The sequence below is a fragment of the Leptodactylus fuscus genome, chromosome 7, assembly GCF_031893055.1.
Source record: "Leptodactylus fuscus isolate aLepFus1 chromosome 7, aLepFus1.hap2, whole genome shotgun sequence".
Taxonomy (NCBI): domain Eukaryota; kingdom Metazoa; phylum Chordata; class Amphibia; order Anura; family Leptodactylidae; genus Leptodactylus; species Leptodactylus fuscus.
The window spans coordinates 103051303-103074727 of record NC_134271.1 but is presented as its reverse complement, the minus strand read 5'-3'; the positions used below and the strand labels follow the sequence as shown (position 1 = coordinate 103074727).

At 43.0% G+C, this 23425-nt stretch overlaps 1 protein-coding gene across 4 annotated transcripts in view; it reads right to left on the bottom strand.

Moving 5' to 3' along the window:
• CEP170B (centrosomal protein 170B) overlaps positions 1–23425 on the bottom strand; it is a 68452-nt gene that overhangs the window by 31062 nt on the left and 13965 nt on the right. For 3 of the 4 annotated variants that reach the window (XM_075282629.1, XM_075282630.1, XM_075282631.1), the window contains exons 1-3: positions 6665–6717; positions 5455–5593; positions 2291–2404 (exon numbers count right to left, since the gene is read on the bottom strand). In XM_075282629.1, coding sequence (XP_075138730.1) covers positions 2291–2404; positions 5455–5593; positions 6665–6715 — 304 coding nt within the window. In that variant the 5' untranslated portion in view covers positions 6716–6717. Of the gene's footprint in view, positions 1–2290; positions 2405–5454; positions 5594–6664; positions 6724–7906; positions 7986–9308; positions 9399–17842; positions 17984–23425 lie in introns of those variants that run through there. The other variant, XM_075282632.1, reaches the window with a different exon arrangement.

Below are 23425 nucleotides of genomic sequence, written 5' to 3'. Positions count from 1 at the left end.
TAGATTTATAGGGGTGTCAAATAGTTGGGAATACAAATTTTGCATTGGAGCCGACAAACTTCAGGTTACACCTCTAGTGATGAGAATTATTTGTATGTCTGATTTTTCAAAACTTCAATAGCTTTAATGATAGAACCACAGAAGTAATTAATGGGATTGACAGCAGAAAAAGAATATTGCTGATTTAGACTAAAAACGGTGCCACTCCTGTCTAGGGGTAGGGCCTGGTGCTGCGACTTAGCATCTAGGAAGTAAATAGGGCTACAGTGCAAGACCACAAACAACCAGTGAACAGGTATGGCACTGTTTTAGGAAAAAAATGTTCAGATTTTTTTAAATCCTGGACAATCCCCATTAATGCAATGGCCTAAGCAATCCATTACAATGCATCACCACCTCAATTATGCACTGTAGTCAGTAGGAACAAGCAGCAGTAATTCTTCCAGCAAATAAAAGAAGTACATGAATAAATGTGTGTTCATGTTACTCGCAGACTACAAAGCTTGTGATTATTGGATTCACTTCCTAGTCACCAGCAGTAAGTGGGAGAGAGATAAACTAGGATTCACGCAAAGCAAAATTTACAGAGCAAAGAAGACACTGCCTAGCAACACTGAGAGAAAGATGGGAGGATGTACTTGGAATCTGTATCAAGGTGATTCGGTATACATTGTAAAGCAGGACAAAGAGTGTGGATGGTGGCAAAATAAGCCAAGTATTCACCCCCGTCACAAGTTGAATATGGAGCATAAAGACTATCTGCTGACAGATATGATCATGAGTGTTACCTATGGAAAACTACAGGATAAAATAAATAGAACCCAACTCATGCATCCCATGTCCCCTTTCATGAGAACAGACCCAATAGACATAAGAGCAGTTCCACAGAAACGCACCGTCTCTTGGAAATTCAAAGGGATTATTATGAAGACAACCTCTCCTCTTTCTTGAACTTCCTCTTTCGCCCAAAGAAGAGAGGGTAGATGCCAACACCAGTGTCCCAGTCTGTCCATGAGTTACACGGTTGGCCACTTATTTTAATGATCAATATGCACATATACACATATCTTTCCAAGGAAAAAGTAGCGCTGGATGATTCTTCCCTGATGATGAAAGTTGGTTCCAGAAGCCAGATATGCAGGGATCAGCTGATCACGATGCAGCTATTGTTAAAGGGATTCTAACATCTCATATATTTGTAACAGTTCCACATGAGAGTTGTTGATCCCAGATGTGAAAACCACAGAGTTAAGAGTGGAGATTTCCAGAGCTTCATCTGGCTGGCAAATGGCCAAACATGGACATCTCTATTAATCTGTATGCAAGTTCTAAAAACAGCAGAAAGTAGACTTCACTGTTTTGGGGATTCTTATACATATGAATGGAGAGCAATCTATGTACAGTCACCTCTTCATGCAAGACTATAGTACAACGGTCAGGCTCCTGTTCTGGATACAGGTGTAGGTTTTACCTCTGGGATTTGCATCTAGCAGATTTGTATGGCATATTCTGCCATATCACATAGCTATGGGGGCTGTAGTCTAAGAAGTGTGCTCTGTAGTCAATCATGCAAACTGTTGCTCCCTTAACATACTGACCATTATGAACAGTGCCCAAAACTTCATAGCCGCTGGCACAGAAACATGTATAGCATCGGTGGTATCTTCGAGCTTTGTAAAGTGCCAGTAACACAGTGCGCCATCTAAAATGACCTCATAACAGTCCATAGTACCTTGTATAACACTGGCATCTAACAACACTTTATAGAGCACCAACATCTGTGTGGATGTGAGTGAGGATTTCCACCATAGACCTCTACACAGATATACTCTTCCGGTGGGAGAAAAGCTACTTATGCCCACATATTGTAGCAATGGACTGATGTAAACTTCTAGTGTAGCAAGAACTGCAAGCTGGAAAACCCCTTCAACATGATCAGCCTGATGAAGGAGTTTCCGGCTGTAAAATGATAGAGGGTGTGGACAGCACCCAGCACCCAATACATATATATAAAGCCTATAATAACTCAAGATAACAAGCCTGTGTGGTCATCTAAGAAGAAGGGATTAGAAACAGAAGAAGGAGTCTAGAAACAAAGCAGGAAATAGCAGATATACGAGCCCTTGGCATGTATGACATTGCCGTTTATCCATGCTATAGTTTCTCAGACATGAGGCTCTTAAGGTCTCATTCAAGTTATCAGATTCAACTGTCTGGCCAGTCTCCATAAGGCTCCACCATTGGCTACCTTTCTTATAAATGGATTTAAACAAAATTGAGGTATATTTACCGGAAAAGTGATCTTCTGGTCTCCTGCCACCATGTTCATCATGCTTGTTATTAGCATCATCATCTCCCCACCAAGATGGTTGACCATATAGGGGTGTGCGATATATTGAGGGTTCTAGGGACAAAAATTCAGCAAGTTATGTTAATAAGTTACATGATTCCAAATGCTACTTTGACACCTGCTGTATGTACACAATACATTGTGATAATGAATACTAGATCTATGGATGTAAGATACAGACCAATAAAGCTGATAGTGCTGTTGACTTGTACCCCCAAAATCATATTTCTTAGATGAACTATGCTATACAACCTATGTTTCCCCCAATCATGGCAACCTGCCATTCAATGTTCAAAGAAACTATATTTTTCAGATGTATGCTCCAACCAGAGTTCTCCAAGTACACCTAAAAATAAAAAAATCAACCCTGGTTGTAATCTTCAGACAATTCATTAACATCTGAGTGCCCAGATCAAATGATACCAGTGATAGCCCAAACTATAGTGTGCATAGCAGACAATCCTCAAAGGCACCACCTGATATCTATATAGAGGAGTCACCTTTCATATTACCCAATATAGTGCTGATACAGTGAGACATGAGCGACATAACTAAAACTAAACATGCACAATGAAGGATCGGGCCATATTGTTGTCACCATGTATATACTATTAGGTAAAATCGTTTCACCAGACATGTATCAAAGTTGCTTAGGAATGCAAATATTCTCTGAAATTTTGTACTGTAACATGTTATATGGAAGTCTGCAGGACAAAGAGTTCTTTGGAAAAAGATAAAGGTTTCTAAAATAACTGAATACAAGATAAGAAGTTTTTCATAAAGGGGTTATAAAAAATAAGAAAAACATGGCTACTTGCTTCCAAAAAGTGCTACATTTCTTCAAAGGTTGTGTGTAGTATTATGCACCATTCACTTCAAGGTTGTTGGACACGGTTACTGGAAGACCAGCCATGTTCTAACCCTGTACAATCCTTTTCACATAAGCAGAATTGGCCTGTCATTGATCAAAACAATTATGGTAGATGCAGTGCAAAGATTTGGTGGTTGGGGGTAGGGACAGTATAGGTTTACATAGAAATATGAGCACATAGATAAATGTAGGGCAGATCCACGGGGATCTATAGAAGCTTCCCTTTCACATATTCCAGACACGTCACTACTAACCTCACCCTCATACATACTATATGAAGATCTAGGGTCTGAATTTTAGCAGAGTATATGAGTATATGAGGAAATTATTACATATCTAGTTTGCAGATATGATTAGAAATTGTATTTACCAATTTCTGCTGGTCCCCTAAATCTGCATACACTAGAATATCCAAAATTTCTGGTGGTCAAAAAATGTTAAATGTGTGCAGAGACCAGGGCACAAATCCATTGGTCGGTAGCCTCATTTCTCTTCACACTGTACACTGCTGACTTTAGGCACAACTCATCCAGCTATTACTTACAGAAGTACTCCGATGACTCTGCTATAGTAGGCCTTATCACTGATGGCGAGACTTAAACCGGGATTTTGTTGAATGGTGCCAGCAGAACCAGCTCCGAATTAATGCTGGGAAGACCAAGGAGATGGTGGTGGACTTTAGTAAACAGAGAAGTGCTCCGACCCCAGTGGAGATCCAAGGAACATGTATTGAGATAGTCAGGACCTATAAGTACCTGGGCGTGATCCTCAACAATAAACTAGACTGGGCTGATCACCTGGAGGCGCTGCACAGAAAGGGCCACAGCAGACTACCTGCTCAGGAGGCTGAGGGCCTTTGGAGTCCAGGGGACACTTCTTAGGGCCTTCTTCAACTCTGTGGTAGCATCAGCCATCTTTTTTGGTGTGGCCTGCTGGGGAAGCAGTATATCAACCAGGGACAGAAATAGACTTGACAGGCTGATCAGGAGGGCCAGCTCTGTCCTGGGGAGCCTCTTGGACCCAGTACAGGTGGTGGGTGACAGAAAGATACTGTCTGTGGTGACCTCCATGCGGGAGAACAAATCCCACCCCATGTATGGGACCCTGATGGGACTTGGCAGCACTGTAAGGCAGAGTTCACACGGAGTAAACGCGCCGCGCATTGTGGCGCGTTTACGGCGCGTGTACGCCGCGTTTTTTTACGGTGCGCGATTACGCCGCGTTAGCGCCGCGTAAACACGGCGTTAACGCGGCGTAATCGCGCACCGTAAAATAACGCGGCGTACACGCGCCGTAAACGCGCCACAATGCGCGGCGCGTTTACTCCGTGTGAACTCTGCCTAAGTGACCGTCTGCTTCACCCCAAGTGTGAGAAGGAGCGCTATCGCAGGTCCTTCCTTCCAACCGCGACCAGGCTGTATAATCTACATCAGACCAAGCGAAGATCACTCCGCACAGAGAACTAATGATTATGACGACGACCATGACGATGACTCTTTCTCTTCCGTTTTTCCTTAGCTGCTACGGACTCCTAGTATATCTTCTCTTCTCAGCTTATGTGGGTCTACGTCTGTAATATTACTGTGTATTATCCTGTATTACTATACTGCTGTAACATGCTGAAATTTCCCCAATGTGGGACTATTAAAGAATTATCTTATCTCTTATCTTATCTTTAACAACTTTGGATTCAGAACAACTTCTATGATACTGTATGGAGTAATAATAGGGTCAACTAGAATCAGGTTCCTTCTCTGCTGGTGGGTGTCTTTATGGTCACAATTAAGGATAACAGGCATAGTTCCTCAACATTATTTTCAAAGTACCAGCTATAATTTCCTCTAAAGCATTAGTACCTTAGCAGCAAGGGGTACATAGTCAGCAGAAAGCTCTTCCACTGCATATAGACCAATGGATTGCAGAATCTCATCATAGATGCCCTCTTATGTCTCTCCAGAAAAGACACCAGAGCCACTAAAATTATTACGGTAGCTCAGTTCCTTATATGCAATAAAATAGTTGATAGTAAATTGCTTCCTAGTTAGTAGCGGCTTCTTTCAGCTAAACAAATTGCATATTTGGTATGTATATTATTCCACTCATTGACCACGGCACATTATAGAACTGTAAGTACAAGCTGTGATGATTGTCTATATCTGTGAATATATAGCAGTTGGGGGCTTTGTCCATTCAAAAAGGGAAATCACAAAAATAAAGACACACACAGACATACCACTGGGCGCTTTTTTGTCAGCCTTGTCCTGTTTTCCTGGTGTTGAATCTACTTGGGGTGGCTGTTCCTTGACTTGATCTGGTTTTGGAGTTACTTGGGTCTTCAAACTCATTTGAAGTTGGCTGGTGTATTTTTCATGCTGAAGATAGAGGTCAGATATGGAAATATTTTTTATTATTATTTGGAAAACTGCATTTGCAATGAATATATTTAATATGCTATATTTTAATCTTGTATTTGGATATGAGAAATACAAGGTTTTTCCATTGGAATAGGTGATCAATTTCAGATTGATGGGGATTGATTCCTGTGACCCCCCTCATCACCACTTGTAAGCTGTTTTCACATGATTCTGTGCTCTTGTACTGGTGCCAGAACATTGTAGTTTAGTACAATGGGCAGTTGTGAGGCATGGTATTGTAAAGTAAATGGGAGCATCAGAACAGTGTTACTTATGACCAGTAGCCAGTGTACAAAGATGAACCCTTTGGCGCCTGTCCCAGTATCCAGCAGCCTGTTCCAACAGCTGATCAGTGGGGATGATGGAAGTCAGCCCACCACCAATGTGATACTGATCACCTATTCTAAGGACAGGTCAGTTTAAATGTCCCAGAACCATTTCACATATTGTAAGTCATTATAAGTCTTCTATAAGCATATGTCCATTATAAATGTATAATGAATATACATGGGTCACATATTAAAAAGTTGGTATAGGATTAGGAAAACATGGTTGCTTTCTTCCAAAAACTGATGCCACTCTTGACTGTAGGTTGAATGTAGTATCTTACATCATCCACATCAGCACAAAAACTCACTGGCCCATGTGGTACTGTTATTGCAAAAAAGCAGCCAAGTTTTTTTTAGTACAGTACAACCCCTTTAAACCCGTACTATACAATAATAAAGCAATTCCACTGAAATGTCTATAGAGGGAAAGACTATGGGACAGCCAGCATTTACAAGCCAGACGTGAATATACATCTACCAGAGTAGACAAGCCCACCAGAAGACCAAAAGATCTTTGTATACAGTGCTCCTATGATGGGTGGATTATGGTTTCTTTCTTACTTTTGATCAGTTCTTTACTGAACAGACAGTATTCATTGATTTCATAGCTACACAGATTTACATATTGCACTTCTAGTTTTATTATATAATCCACTTTCAGATTTATATTATGTCACACTGAGATTAGATATATACCAACCTTTAATGCTTCCTCTGGGACATTATGCTGAATCTGCTCCAATACGTACATATTGAAATGTATACATATAGATAAGGAAAAGTTAGCAACACCAGGACGGAGTTAATGCCAAATAGCCAAGACTCCAGAAATATATTCACATATTCTACAGAAACATATGTGTATGTGTGTGTGTATATATATGTATATATATATATATATATATATATATATATATATATATATATATATGTATATATATATATATATATATATATATATGCATGTAAGAAGGCACTGGAAGACCAGATAGAACTTTCTTCTTTTTTTTTTTTTTAATACAGTCACCAAGCCCTAGTGGTTGCATTGTCTTAGAGATGTACTGTATAGTTTTCGCCATCTCTTTATAGAGAGGTAGAAAATTGTGGGAGGTGCTAAAATTAGATCTACATTCCCACGGTTCTTGTTCTTTTCTCCATTGTAGAGTCCAGAAACTGATGTAAATCAAAGAACGACCTGAAAGAGCTTAGTGTTAGGATGTGGTATTATTTCAGGTTAAACGCACTCGTCATGGCAGAGCAAAGTCATGTGCAGAGTCAATACAGTAACACACACAGTCCTATATTATGGAGGTATAGGCAGTCCATGTGCAACAAGGATATGTGAAGCAACTTTGCAATAGTTTTCAATAAAAATCCCTACAGTTTGTCATCTACACCTGCCACATAGTCCTATGTGTCTGCACAGTGAGAGACTGCAAAAAAAGTCTGTGTAGCATGACCCTGCTGTTAATATATAATTCCTTCCATCTCTGATAAATTGCTAGCTAACCTACCAGACATTATCAAGGAACTGCACAGAGTTTATCTAATAGCCTGTTGCCATTGGAGACACATAGCTCTGCATATGCTCTGCCAACACAATATGGTAGAAACAGCTAATAAAAATTATCTGAAATATTGTTTTATTTCTAGTCTTAGATGCATTGGAGCAATAGTCATTAGACGTCACCTTTAAGATGTAAGCCCTCATGTTAATCTCATACAACCCCTTCTAAGACGTCACGGCTAGGCCGGCTTAATGCATTCCTTTACAGACCCTACAGAAACCGTAAAAGCTCTCAGAAATGCTCCTGACTCACGTGGCTGCAGAATCTCTAATCTGCTTTCCTGTGACCTTTGTGTGTCTTTGCAGAAACCGTCTGCCAACAGAAAGAACTGAGTCATAAACCCAGCCGCTAGTACAAGAATTACTAAAGGATATCATAGCCAAAGCGGATGACATCATTGAGTTTAAGGGTTATGTATTTCTGGTCCGGTATCCTCACGTCATTCACAAAGGTCTGTGGAGATAAGGAGGACATTTATTAATTTAGGAGTATTTAGAAATAATTTCAAAGAATCCAAAACAAGGTTATATTATCTATCTATCTATCTATCTATCTATCTATCTATCTTTCTTATCAAGAAACAGGCTGCAAATAAAACTTGCAGTGAAGAAAGTGATATGAGTTTATTCCAACAACCAACATCACTTTTCTTACTACAAATTTTGGCAAGCACGGATTGCCCAAAGATGGCAAACACAGATTTGTTTTACATAATAAGATTACTGTAACGTACAAGTCTGGGTAAAAATTATATCTGGTACATAAATAAATTCATCAAAAGAGTTGCACATAGGAATGGACAAAGTATGCCCTGGGCAGGTTAACAGAATACCCATATTCCCATATCACTTAAAAGCATCACCCCTTCTGGCACACAAAATGCAAGTACCCGAGACATTGATTTCAAAGACACAACATGTGCCATAAATGTCACATAAAGCTGATACAGGCCCTGTCTCTAGAGAACGGGAGTCAGATGCCTCCATCCCATGAATGGAAAGATATCTGGACATATGTGGCTCGCTCCATTCACGCAAGCGGAATACAACCCCTACACTAGAATCATAACACATTATCATTTCTGCCTGGAGTGCCCCTTTAAATACAGTACAGAATACTTCAGTACTAATGAGTATCAGTTATCTGGTTGGGTTTCACACAGCTGTTTGGCATTATATGAGGCAAGACCAGACAGTAACAGAACTACAGGGACTTTTCTATTATAAGATGCAGATTAAGTCTACTATTTTTATATATGTCCTTTCAGATTTGTGCAAGTATACCAGATCTGTAAGCCTAGATATAGATTAAGAACACTGATTATTATTTTTTGGCACATGGCAAGACCATTGTTTACCTGTATGTCATGTTTTTTGAACTAATGCACAGCAAGCCAGTCCTGTTTAGATGTACTTCGCTGTGCTACTTGGTGCATACGCATTAGTGCTCTGGTTAAATGGGTTGGAAAAGAATAGGAATATGACTGTTATCTCACCATGTTATCAGCACCATTGTCCACACGCCTGGTATACTGATAGAAATCAAAGTTTTCTACATTACAGGCAAAAGTATAATTTGAGCCGCAATGGAAAAATAGGAGCCCATACAATGTGCCATTTATAACACTGGGATTTTTTCGTGTGCTGGGCGATCTTTTGGTGCATTGCAACTGTAGAACTGCATTTTTAGGGTTAGTTTATAATGTATTTCAATTGTATGTTTTAGAATGTTATGATACTTTTCTTGAGAACTTGACACGTAATGATATATACTTACTCCATTCAGACTCCCAAGATCCTTCACGCGATGTTCGTCCTTTTCACTGTCATAGTTGATGACGGCATGCTGTTTATCCACACTGCGGGACTAAGGGAACAAACAGATCTAGATTTCATCCTTTGTTGCCAGAGCTTTGCAAACAATGAATATGTACATTCTGCAATCTTCTATATAGTCACATCTAGAGAATCTCGCACAGGCTGTTCAGGACTGCGGGCAGGAAATATTTCTATTAAAGAATGAATATATTAATCCCATTATACCAAAAGAATGAGTATAGATCAATCTCTTTACAGGAGGCCTATAGAATGTGAATAAGAATATGTACATATTCTACAGGCCTGCCCTAGTGTAAGAAGAATTTCATCCTCCTCAGGTTACAGCACGTTGGCGGACTTTAAGCAGTGGGTTTCAAAACTCAACCAAACAAAGCACCCAATAAGTCAAAATACGCCAAACTCCAAAGGAATAATTATCGACCGGACATAATAAGCAATTTCTTAACAGCCAATAAGCCATAAGGGATGAAAAAAAAAAAAAAAAATGAATTATCACTTTGGATATGAAACCAAAAGCAAAAAATAAAGAGGAATTTAAGTTGGATCACGTGAGTCAGATTCCGGATCAGGACTGAATTCGCAGATCATTTTGGAGGTGGAATCCATCTAAAAATCAGCTGTGAAATCAGTACCAAACAAGTCAGACTGCGTAGGGACACAGACCACTTAAGGCTAGTTCACACAGAGATTTTTGGCAGTGGAATTTGACACGGAATCCACCTCAAAATCCGCCTGCCAAAACGGCTCCCATTGACTTTAATGGGAGCTGCTCACTTCTTTTTTTCCGTTAGCTAGTAGTGGAAAAAAGAAGCAAAATGATCTATCTTGCTGCGGATTCTGTAGCTGACTTAGCGACAGCGCAAGACTCCCTCCTGATTAGGCCCGTTCATTCGGGCCTAATCCGGAGCGGAATGCCGCGACTGCATCGGCATTCCGTATATGTTCACACGTGGAATCCATTTTCCGCCATGTGAACATACTCTTAAAGGGTGTATGGTCCAAAAGAGATATTGATAACAATGCTTTTCTTATCAACAGTACTTCTCAATTTCCTATGTTCCTGTTTTGAGACAATTACACCAGGTTCACACTGTACTGTATTGCAGCATATTGTGAAATGATTCATTACTATTGCATGCTACCAATGGCACGGTGTAATAGAAACGCAATAATGACAGGCCTGGGAACCTTCATTAAGGACCTGGCCATCACAAAAACCATTCACTGTCCTCTGGTAATGTTCCAAAGAAGGCGGCCATTTAGGTCATCTACAGGGTTAATAGGCAACAATTGATGCTATTAGCTGCGCATTAAGAGGACACAGCGCCTGAGCACTCTCCATACCACCTTAGTGACACCATGACATGATAGTATGTCATGTATTACTAAGGAGTTAAACACAGGTTTCAGATCTCTCAAGTCAGAAGCATAATAGTCAAGGTCCCATAAATTTGCTTAGTTCATACATGCAGAAATTTTGTATAAATTTAGTTCTAGCAATATTTTTTTTTAATGAACATATTGGTTCAGGGGACAACACAGAAATCCCAGATATGTCGCTTCCATTCAGTGGTTAATTTTTATGTATTCCTGTCTCCGCACTCCTGTTTATTCTATAGACAGACTGCTGCTGGTGACGTCACCGGCCTTGTCAGGGCAATGATGCGAATTATAACTGATAGCTGTAATGTGCTGGAACGTCTACAAAGGGCAGGGCACACTAACTATGGTGATGTCATTTATCCTGTGGATTACTGCAATAGTTGTTATGCCTGCAGGGGAATAGCAGGCTGGTACAATAGCTGAAAACCTTCAATATTATCTTAACAGGATTCTATATTATCACTAATATGAGCTCACAGGTGTGGTAACTAAGAGATAAGTCAACATATTATTTACATACGGTTGACATAAAGTCCCTATATTTAGATCTTAGACATTAGTATCAGCTGAACCTGCCGATTCTGGCGAGCCATCCATATAAAGTATTTGGAGGTGTCCAAAGCTGCCCCAACCAACGATGCTAGAGAAAACGAGGACTGGATATGTTGAAAGGGAAATAGCTGTCGGCTAACTAAATGTTTAATTGTCAGCGTTCCAATGGCCATTATATATACTGAATAATTCTGTTCCATATTGCAATTTTGCAGCAATATACCCCTAAACATCCGAGCAGGAGGGTGACAATACATGTGATCATGAAGCCTACTTGGTTATTCATCTCTTTTTACTTGTATAGCAACAACATATTTCTGCATTACTTTACAGACATTGTCAGTCACTGTTTACTTTTTGTTGGACCCCATGGGCATTTTTTTTTTTCAGCGCCTGGACCCACAGGAGGATCTACTAGTGTTCTGTTGAACCAGTTCAACACTAAACTATGGTGGAAAAATGGAAAACTGAATAAAATGGGTTAACAGTATTGAATTTCTTGTTATAATCCCCCAACCTAACAAGTCTGTAGCCGCCGCTTAAGTAGGCTTTCACAGTTTTATATGTAAAAGTAAGTGTAGTCAAATTGTCCGTTAATAATAACCTTCTTAATCCTATAAATGCAGAACAATAGATCTTATTATAAAAAATCTGCCATTTTTTTTTTCTTTTATCTGCTAATGGTGTCTTCAGATGTCATTGTACCCATGAAATGCCCATTGATGCAAGAAAAAAAACCAAAAACCTAACATAACCATATATATGCCCTTTTCACATAATTGGTTTGGGTTCAGTTACTCGATCATCTAAATCCTTCAACATGAATCAAATTCATTAAGAGTTCCCCAAAAGTTTCAGATAATAGCGAATCTGAAGCTTTTAGGACTTGTCCCGCACAAATTGCTAAAAATGGTGGCTGCCATTTCATAGACCAAAAGAAGATAGACAAAATTAATATGACTTGGCAACATGGTGGCTCAGTGGTTAGCATTGCAGCCTTGCAGCGCTGGAGTCCTGGGTTTGAATCCTGCCAAGGACAACATCTGCAAGGAGTTTGTATGTTTTTCCCAGTGTTTGCCTGGGTTTCTTCCCACACACTCCAAAGACATACTGATAGGGACAAAAAATGAATATGACTTGGGGTCCTGCAGATTGGTCCATAATGCCTTGCACAGTCAATCATAAGGGATTATAGGCGCTATTCACTAAAAACTCAGTAAGCCATATATGTTGCTATTAGAGATGAGCGAGTACTGTTCGGATCAGCCGATCCGAACAGCATGCATGCATTGAAATGATTGGACGTAGCCGGCACGCGGGGGGTTAAGCGGCCGCCCGACGTCAAAGCGGAAGTACCAGGTGCATCCATTCATTTCAATGCGTGTGTGCTGTTCGGATCGGCTGATCCGAACAGTACTCGCTCATCTCTAGTTGCTATCACTTTAACACTGTATCTATTTGGACTAACTCAAATCAGTTCCAATTTTTAGGAGATTTACCCATCTCGACCATTCTAACATAAGTAAATTATAGGTCATGGACAAATTGCGCAACATATTAAAACATACCAAGCAGACAGGTAAGGTTATTGCCATAGGTGGTCACCTTCCCTTTTGGCACAGTGTACATTCTCAACATGGTTAATGAATAACCTCATTGGCCTTTGTCACTAGAGATAGCCAACCTAATACTGTACACGAAAATCTGACAATAATCCAACAAAAGCACATGACTATCCCTGATTGTTAGCAATCCAATTCACAAAAATGTTATCAAACAATAGAAATAGAATATAATAGAAAGCTATTGCTGTTCTGTGACTCAGTGTTGTACATCTTCCAAACCAGAAGAATTCCAATTAAAGGGACACTAGCTCAATATTATACCAACCAGATACAACACAAAATGCTAAACACTACTACTACCAAAGGGTTGTCTATGTGACAAATACACTATTGGGGCATTCTGGGTTAATAAGTGGGGATTTCTAATTCAGGATCTCCATAAATTTGAAGCAGTGAAGAGCAGATAGAATAGTTTTCACTCTGGAGGACTCAGCACATCCATGGATTATATGGACAGTCTATTGATTTCAACAGGAACTTTGCAATGCTTCATTCTACTTGTAGTAGCGCTGCTTAGATATGTAACACTTGATGCTGAGCTCTCCACAGATTCCCTACAGTTAGTCACTAGGGGTCCCAGCACTCACGTATATGCTCATTGTATCCTAGTACCAAATAAAGATTGGCCACAAAGGGATAATATCAATGCTGCATCTCTCCAGTAGTGGTAACAGGACTGGTTTTGTTACTTTCATCTGCACAGTGAATATGGCAGAACTGCCGGGGTCACCTGTAACTATAACTACTACAACTTAAATTTACATAAGACAAGATAGACAGAACAAACACTTTATGTATATTATTATTCAATGTTTTATCAACATCTTCATAATGAGTAAGTCATTGCTTGTACGGAGTTAATGATTGAATGAACTGTTGGTAGAATTTGCTTGGTCATTAACTAGGCTAATAAAGCTGTGGCCTGTCATGGTCATACATAAAGGTGATCACACACATTAAGCTGGATGATGAGTGAAAAGCAATCATACTGCCAACACAGTCACACAAATTGTAGTCCATGTTGGCCATTATAGTCATCCACACTGGCCATACACGTTTACCAACACTGAGAGAAGGATGAATCATTTTTGGGGAACATTCTTTCAGATATTGTTTACAGGCCATTGTAACCATTGGATAAAAATTGTTAACATAACCATTTTCTTTCCAGATGACACCAGGCTATCATAAGACAGCAAAAAAAAATAAAAATTAAATTTTATATATATATATATATATATATATATATATATATATATATATATATATATATATATATATATATTTTATCACTCACTGTTACATTTCACCCACCACTGTCCTAAATGCTAACCTGACTATATATTGGTATGGTGACACACTCTCCCTCAGGGCCGGCGTCAGCGCACGGCATAGTCGGGCAAGAGCCGGGGCCCACAGAGCCTCTGGGGGCCCCCCGGCACTTGCCTGTCACGATTCCAGCTCATCGGCGTCCGTCCGCCGATGAGCTGGAATACATACGCGATGCAGGAGCTGTGAGATCAGCTCCTGCTTTAAAGCTCCGGCCCGGCTTGCGTGTGTAGGCGCGATGACGTCATCGCATCACGCCTACACACGCAAGCCGGTCCGGAGCTAAGCAGGAGCTGATCTCACAGCTCCTGCATCGCGTATGTGATTGGAGGGAGAGAGAGAGGAGCGTCGGGGGAACGATGGAAGGTGAGTGATAGAAGGTGAGTGTAAGTGTTTGTTTTGTATTACATATTAAGGTGAAACATAATGAAGGGGGCCCATGAAACTGGGGGGCAAATGAAGGGGAGGGGGGGAACGGCATGACACTGGAGAAGATGAAGGGGGTGGAGAGAGAACGGCATGAAACTGGGGACAGAGATGGAGGGGGCCCAAAGAAACTGGGGGGCAAATGAAGGGGAGGGGGGAACAGCATGACACTGGGGCAGATGGAGGGGGGGAGAACAGCATGACACTGGGGCAGATGGAGGGGGTGGGGAGAGAACGGCATGGAACTGGGGACAGAGATGGAGGGGGCCCAATGAAACTGAGGGGGCAAATGAAGGGGGGGGGAACGGCATGACACTGGGGAAGATGAAGGGGGTGGGGAGAGAATGGCATGAAACTGGGGACAGAGATGGAGGGGGCCCAATGAAACTGAAGGGGCAAATGAAGGGGAGGGGGGGAACGGCATGACACTGGGGCAGAGACGGGGGACATGAAACTGTGGGCAGATGAAGGGGGAGAACGTGATGAAACTGGGGACAGAGATGGAGGGGGGACATGAAACTGGGGGCAGAGGAAGGGTGTATATGAAACTGGGGGAGAGATGGAGGGGGGGGCATATAATTTACAGGTGACTGTAGGAGGATTATACTGTGTGGGAGCACATAATAAATGAATGAGAATGGGTGGAATCAACATAAAAGTGGGTGGAGCTAAATTTGCAGTGGCGCGCAGAGCGCGCCACACATTTTGCCCCTCTTTCTACTCTTTAAAAGATTGGGAGGTATGGCGTTGGTGACGCCACAACTCCTGCATGACGTCACTCGCTTCATCTGCAACGCACAGTGTCTCGACTCCCCCACCTCCTTTACAAGGGGGCCCACTGAGGCTCTGTCGCCCAAGGGCCCATAAAAACCTGGAGCCGGCCCTGCTCTCCCTCCTAGCAATATATCCGATAGATGGCTTGCTGTCCTTAGACTTCTTTCCGCGAATCCTCATATGAACTCTACAACCATCAATATGATTTTTTGTGACTCTTGAGGACATCAAAGCTTTTGAGTTACCCAATTACTACTGTTTGTGTGTGTCAGGAGGGAATGTCTCTCTCAAGTCCAAGGGCCCAAGTACTAATGAATTCCATACCACCTGTAGAGTTAAGACAGAACATTATGGGATATTTTAATTAACTGTAGCTACACTGAAAGTGAACCTGTTCATGATTTCTGTTTATCATATAAACCTATATATACTGTGGGGAAGGTAGCTCGGTAGAAGCAGTGGTGCGGACCCAACCAGTCAAGACAGGGACACAAAATGTGCAGCAAACCGGTTTATTTAGAAACAAAAACAGGAAAATAAATAAACCTTCACTTCAGGCACAAAATGAACAAAACAAAATACAGCCTTCACTTCAGGCAAAAATAAAACAAATTCCTGTTCGTCCGAGTGAATACCTAAACAGAAGTAATAACATAACTATCCGTGTGGCTTACTATCAGCCACATGAAAAAAACAAACACAATATTTGTCTCACCAGACTCAGGGTTACAGGACAGACCAAGCTGCCTCCTCACTTCCTGGATCTGCCTTGATCTCTGCAACCTTTTATAGGCCAGTAATGAGCCTTAGGACCCACACCTGGTGCTGAAACCTATTCCAGACCCGCACTGAACCACGCATAAGTCAGGAATCTGGGGCTGATATTGCAGGACTCCAGCAGTTTACCTGTCACCTTCTGACAATACCTAGAGCTCAGCTTCTCAACCTCTATCATATCTTGTCCTCAGATCAGGCAGGATAAATTATCTGAGAGGTTTGCTCAATTAAACGTTAAAGGTTGATTTTCTAGTAAATTTTTATTACCAAGTTTTTCAATGTTTTTGCTACTTTTAAATGAGAATTCCTACAAATGTGTTGCAACTAGTAAAATGCCAGTGGCAGAACACATGCCATAACATTTCACTCAATAGCTGGCATCATAGTTTTTATATAAAATGTACCATGAGGATCGACATGAGTCATTCCAACTCCACCCTATCAAATAAATAAACATCATTTATGAATACACAATGGGAGAACAGAAAATACAATGGCTGTTGTTATTCTACCATAGCCTTGTAGAACCGGAGTATGCAAATCCAAAAAAAGGTGCAAAAACCATGTAAAATGCAATATTTTGTTATAAGGCCAATGCTTTTTTGTGCATCATAAAGCCATCTGATCCACTAGAAGACAAATGTTTTAATCAAATAGCTGATTTGGTCTTGGTTTTGGTCCTTCATCTCGGGTGGCTCCAACATTTGCACATTGCCATGTAACAAAGCTATTCTACACATTGGCTCATCCAATTATATGCACTTTAACCAAATGAATGTTAAGGTGGGACGCTAGCAACCCCTCTAATGGAGCTTCATTTGCCTATTTGAGCAGCATAAAACAGCCTAAGCCTTTCATAAGAAAGGAGATTACAGCTAAGTGAGGGGCAACATGGTGGCTCAGTGGTTAGCACTGCAGCCTTGCAGTGCTGGAGACTTGGGTTCGAATCACACCAGGAACAACATATGCAAGGAGTTTGTATGTTCTCCCCGTACTTGTGTGGATTTCCTCCCATTCTGCAAAGACATACTGATAGGCAAAAAAAAAAGTACATTGTGATCCCTATATGGGGCTCACAATCTACATAAAAAAGGAGATTACAGCTTAGCTTCACTTCTTATTGGAGTCTATAAGACTCTGAAAGCAGTCACCGAGCAAGGCCACAACATGAAACCTGCTTTATGGACCCATGTGCACGACCAAGCTAAATATGCAAAGCCTGTATAGTGTCACATCGTAGATACTGTATGTGCCACTAAATGGTACCACTGTGCAATGGTGCAGGCTAAAAAGAAAAATGTCTATATAGAATCTCAATCACACAGGATACAGTATGGGCTTAGCAGATAGTTTATAAATGCTTTATCATGGATCCACACCCCATAGTTTTTAGGCTGGTTTCACACTTAAACTGAGAACTACCATCAGGGGTTCTGTGAGTATTCTGCGGAAAAAAAATCCTTAAACCTGAAGAAGCCCAAAACTATTGTAAATTTATATTTGTAATTAATGGTAGTCAAATAGAAAATGGATGCAATATTTCACCCACAATTACAAAACCAACATTATACCAGCAAAAGGGATATGTGCAAATATATATATTTACCTGAAGCATGAGCTCACAATCCTCTCGGCCAACAAAGATCATCTCCCGAGGCAGCCGATGGCGAGTGCCTGAGCTGCTCACCAGGAACCATGACGTGACGCTCATCTTGTTTCTTGACTAAGCACCTACCATGTAAACATCCTGTATAGAGAGAACAAATACAAACTAAGTACAATATTCTAAATGTACAAGATTTAAGGTGCTGTGCTGAAGGAAAGCAGAAATGGCATGCCAATAGTCATTTTAAGGCTAAGGCCCCACGTTGCAGATTTTGCAGCAGTTTTCCGAGACAAAGTCAGGAGTGGATTATGAAGAAGGATAGAAGTTCTTCCTATACATTTCCCATTCTTGGCTTTGGCTAAAAAAAATCTGCAACATAAAAAGCTGCAATTCTGCAACGTAGGGCCTTAACACAACTCGACAGAATTTTTACAGAATATGCAGCGTTTCAAGTGAAAATTGGTAATACCAGAAAACCCTTTTAACAAGCATTCATTTTCAGGGCTGATCTCATTTTCCATCCCCATTATAAGAATCCCCACCCCCACACAGCAGTGGTGAATGTTCCAGGATGTATACCCAGCATAGGCTCAGTTCACATCTGTGTTGGAGACTTCATTAGGAGGAATACTCCATATAATGTTGATATTCTGTGTTATGCCAAGGGCAGGGTGCATGGGGGTGAGTATGACACAGAGATTCTATCAACTTCAATGAGAGAATCCCTTGTCATGGTCTAGGTAGCAGACACATCTTAATCTGCGTTTCTTCTTTAGTTTGATGGGTATTTATCAGGATTAGTGAGGATATTATATCCATCTTTATACTAATGCTTGCTTCATCAGTACTTCCTATTGACCAGAGTAATACATCAGAATTTAAACCAAGTGTGGCATGCTGGTTTCCTTTATTGTTTTTTTGCACAAGCTGGAGTGAGAACAGCCGCGGTATAGCTGCATTGGGTGCAGAGGAAGTAGTTGTACCTGGGCCCTGGTGCTTAACAGACCTTCAGGACCCCTCTGCCGCATAAATCGACACTAGCAGAATAAATGGCAAGTGGAAGATGGATTGTCTCGATACATGTTTTACTTTAGAGACCATGAAATTTGGGTTATGACTAGAAACAAAAAAGAGGGAACTTGGTTATGTGTGGCAACACATCAATACAAAGAGAATGTACCAATCTTTTTCTCTTTCACATGCTAATGTACATGTCACACCTGTTCTACCAACATTCCCAGGGTCCCCGACGCTTGAAACTAGACCTGTTCATCGCAATACAAATGTTTATGTGTAGAAGGAACAAGTTTTGCACACAATTCACTGTAAAAGCATTCACGCCTTCAGGGTGGTGTCACTCAAACATATTTGGACCTATAGACAATGACAATAGCTTAGTTGTTCCAAGCCTAATTTTGTCAGAACAGGTTCACATTGGCATTTAAGGAATGGCCAAAACACTTTTCTCACATTTGTTTTGGTCACTAGTATGGGGGGGCATGGGGTCATCAATAGCCAATTACCGGAGTCTACCATTGACAAAAATCCCTTCTAATCAGTTTACATGCTTTGTTAGGCACAGGTAGGGACATATGGAACATATCTTTTTGTGTCCATGTGTAATCTTGCTGCCAAGAAAATCAACTTTTTCTGCATGCAAATAAGCGGTTTGGAGTACTCAAGCCCCTACCAAAAAAACATTTACACCTGTGGTCACCACCCAATGTCACACCCTAACAAAAATTTACAGATCCTGGTGTGCAGTGGCCACAGGCAAAAAAGGGTGCTCCAACAGATGTGGTCAGAAAGATTGCACAAAAAGGGTATGCTCACTATTTCATCTCTTACAGCATATAAGTAGTTTACAAGCGGTTTTAATGGCGGTAGATTCCAGCAGAATGAATACAATTCTGGAATTGTATCAAGTAGAACGTTCACCATTGTTATGCACGTGAAAAGGGGAAATTTGTGCCATCGTCCAAAAAATAAATGATCATAAATGTTGCTGCTAACATAAAGTTATCTCACAGGCGTGGTTTGGCCATGGAGGAGTGAGGTTGTGTGCTGCCTCTGCTCCGTCCCTGGCTCCGGGTAAAGACACCTTTTACCGCTGACTGAAGCTGAACTTACCTGCTCTGTGATGGGGAAGAACCGCAGGCCCTCTCAACGGTCCTCTTCCACCCCTCCGGGGACTTCTGGCTCCTCTTCTGTCTCCCGCTTCCTCCGGGTGCCGCGCTGTGGGGACTCCTCTGCTCCGTCCGGATCCAAGATGGCGCCCGCTCCTGTAGCCGCTCCACGCGGCCGGCTTCCTGCAGGCTCTGTGCTCTCTCCGGCTGCCTCCGGTGCTGTTCTACCTTCTGCCCTCAGCGATGAAGTGGACTCTGGGGACGTGCTGCCGTGCTCCTCTGCCTCCGGCGGTCCGGATGATCTACATGCCGGGGATGTCTGCCTGCCGACGCACACCTCCGGCGGCCTCTCTCCTCCGGCCTGAAGGATGATGGGCAGGTAGGCCGTGGCTCTGCCTCACCTTCTCTGCTGCCTGCTCCCGGGTTGGATAGTGACTGGCCGTCCCTGCCGCCTTCCCCTGCTGCCCCACTGCTGTCCCCCCCCCTGGAGCCTATGACTGCCTCCTCAGGGTCTCTTGCTTGGGGAGAGGACAGGTCTGACTGGCTCCCCTCTAAGTCTTCCCTCCCTAGGATGGCCACAACATCCCCCTCATGCCCTGTCCGGGAGACCCTGGCTGTTTTGTGTGTGCCTCCAAGTCCCCTGGCTTCTGTCTACACCGACCATGAGGCCCGTGAACTTCCTACCTCACCAGCTGCTCCCCCCCTGAGGACTGACCCCCCTTCTGCCGCTCCCTCCCAGTCTCCCCAAGGTCGTCAGGCTGCTGTTGCTTTCCCGCCAGTCCCCTCTGCCTCACCTACTGCTGCCGCGGTTAGTGGGCCACGTCTCTGTATTGCTTATGACCTTGCTGGAGCTGACACTTCTTCTGCTTCTGTTTCTGATACCCTGGCTGAACTACGCCGCCTTAGCGCTCACCTGGTGGCGGTCCCTACTAAGTCTGATATGGAGGAATATGTGGTTCGTCTTGAGCAGTCTTACAAATCGGAGCTATCTGCTGTCCGTTCCTCTGTACAACAACTGGAGACCAGAGTGGATTCCCTCGAAGCGTCCTCTGCCTCCCATGATTCCCAGCTCTCTACCCAGGAGGAAACCATTGCCTCTCACACTCGACAGTTGCGGTTCTTGTCTGACATGCTGGATGACTTGGAGAATCGCAATCGACGCAATAACATAAGGGTGAGAGGACTGCCTGAATCTGTTGAGTCTCAGCATCTGGATGCACCATCTTCAATTCAATCTTGGGGGCCCCCTTGGACTCGCCCATTGAGCTTGACCGTGCGCACCGCTCTTTGGGTGCGCGCCCTCCTGATGACAATAGGCCCCGAGATGTTATTTGCAGGGTGCATAGATACCAGTTGAAGGAAGCGATTATGCGCAAAGTTCGGGAAGTGCCGAAAATATTGTTTCAGGACTCTGAACTCCAACTACTTCCGGATCTGTCACGCCTCACCCTTGCTAAACGGAGAGCGTTGAAGCCTCTTCTGGATGTGCTCACCCAGCATCAAGTGCCGTATACTTGGGGCTTTCCTTTCCGCCTCCTGGTCCGCCATGGCGGCCGTGTTGTTTCTATGTCCCATCCGGATGAACTTTTCAATTTTGCCTCTGCCCTGGGCCTCCCATCTGTTCCTGCCCTCTCATGGCCTCCGTTTCCTGGTGATCTCCTGTCGGCCCCTCCTGCCTGTCCTCAGCGGCGTTCCGGGAGGCGCCGCAAGACCCGCCCCTCGGTGGAGACGAGTTCGTCCCAGGCTGCTCCTGGCGCTTCTACCTGATTGCTCTGCTGTTTGTGACGGACTTCTTTAGTTTGGACTGCTCTCCCTTTATGTTCTTGGGATATACGTGGGGGGGATAGGCATGTGTGATGCTTATTTTTATATGCGGTGTTCCTGTCCTCTCCACCAGATGGCTCCCTCGTGGGGCTTGTTTCCTCTGATTCTTGTGTTCCTGTTCTTATTGTTCTATTTTTTCGGTCAGCATTTTATTCTTTACTAGATGATTTACTGTTTCGGTGTTTTCGCCTGGGGGCCTGGGATGGGGTACCGGCTGCTATATTTGGAAAAGCCCGTTTCCCACCGGGGTCTCCACGCTTTCTGTTTGCGTGGTCTTTGGCAATCTTTTTCTTTGCCGCTTCCCCACCTCTTTGTGTGGAGTTCTTCTCTCCACCCCACTTAGTTGGTTTTGTTCCTTTTGTCCTCCTGTCTTTTGTGTCTCATTCCTGGTTGTTTCCATCTATTTCCTTTTCTCTCTCTTACTTGTTTTTCTTAATCGTTTTCTGGTTGTCTTCCGGTTGTTTCGTCCCTTTCCCCTCTCTTTTCTCTCCCCTCGGCCATGTCCTCCATTAACTTTTGCACCCTCAATGCTCGGGGCCTTAATGTCCCTCAAAAACGTAATCAGATTTTGTATCAGTTGCATAAACAGCGCTCACATGTCCTTGTTTTGCAGGAAACCCATTTTAAGAAGGACCACGTCCCGGACATCCGCAGTCGTTACTTCCCTAAGTGGTTCCACAGCGTCAACCCTGTTGCTAAGTCCAAGGGAGTCTCAATTGCTATCCACCGTTCCTTGCAGCATGAGGTTCTGGACACCTGTATCGACCCTGAGGGTAGGTTTCTCTTCTTGAAATTGCGCATGGGAGGCACGGTTCTTACCGTGGCTGGCTGCTACCTTCCGAATCAGGGTCAATTGGCGTACTGTAGGTCCCTTATCCGCAGATTGGCAGACTTTAGTGAGGGGGTTGTAGTTTTGGGTGGTGATTTCAATTTTGTGCTGGACCCCCATGTTGACTCCTCTCCCCCGCGTCCCCCCCACGCTCCCTCGCAATTGCGCCGTTTGTTGTCGGCCCTCCACAACTCCCAATTGGTAGACGTCTGGCGTATCCTACACCCTCTAGATAGGGATTATACTTATTACTCCCCGGCTCATAACTCTTACAGTCGCATTGACTTCTTCCTGACCAGCCACCATGCCCTGTCCTGGTCCCCGGTAGTCCGTATCGACTCGGCCCTTTGGTCGGACCATGCCCCTGTTCATTTGTCATTGGACATCCCTGGTTTGTTGCGTCGTCCTTTTAACTGGCGCTTAAACGAAGGCTTATTGAAGGACATCTCCTGTAGGGAGGCTGTCGGGGAGGCTATCCGGAACTTCTGGCTTGATCATTCCCTTGACTCTACTTCCCTCCCTATGCAATGGGAGGCTATGAAGTGTGTAGCGAGGGGGGTCTTTATTCAGCATGGCGCTCGTCTTAAGAGGGAGAGGGCCGTTGGGGTTGCTGCCCTTTTGGGGCGGATCCACGATCTGGAGGTGTCCCACAAGCAGACCGACTCCCGTGCAACCTTCACTGAGCTTCTTAATGTTAGGGAGGAACTCCGTGCCCTTCTGGACGGGAAATATCTGCGCTTCAGGGATCGCGTTAGAAAACATTATTATGAGTTTGCTGATAAATGTGGTCGTTCGCTGGCTCGG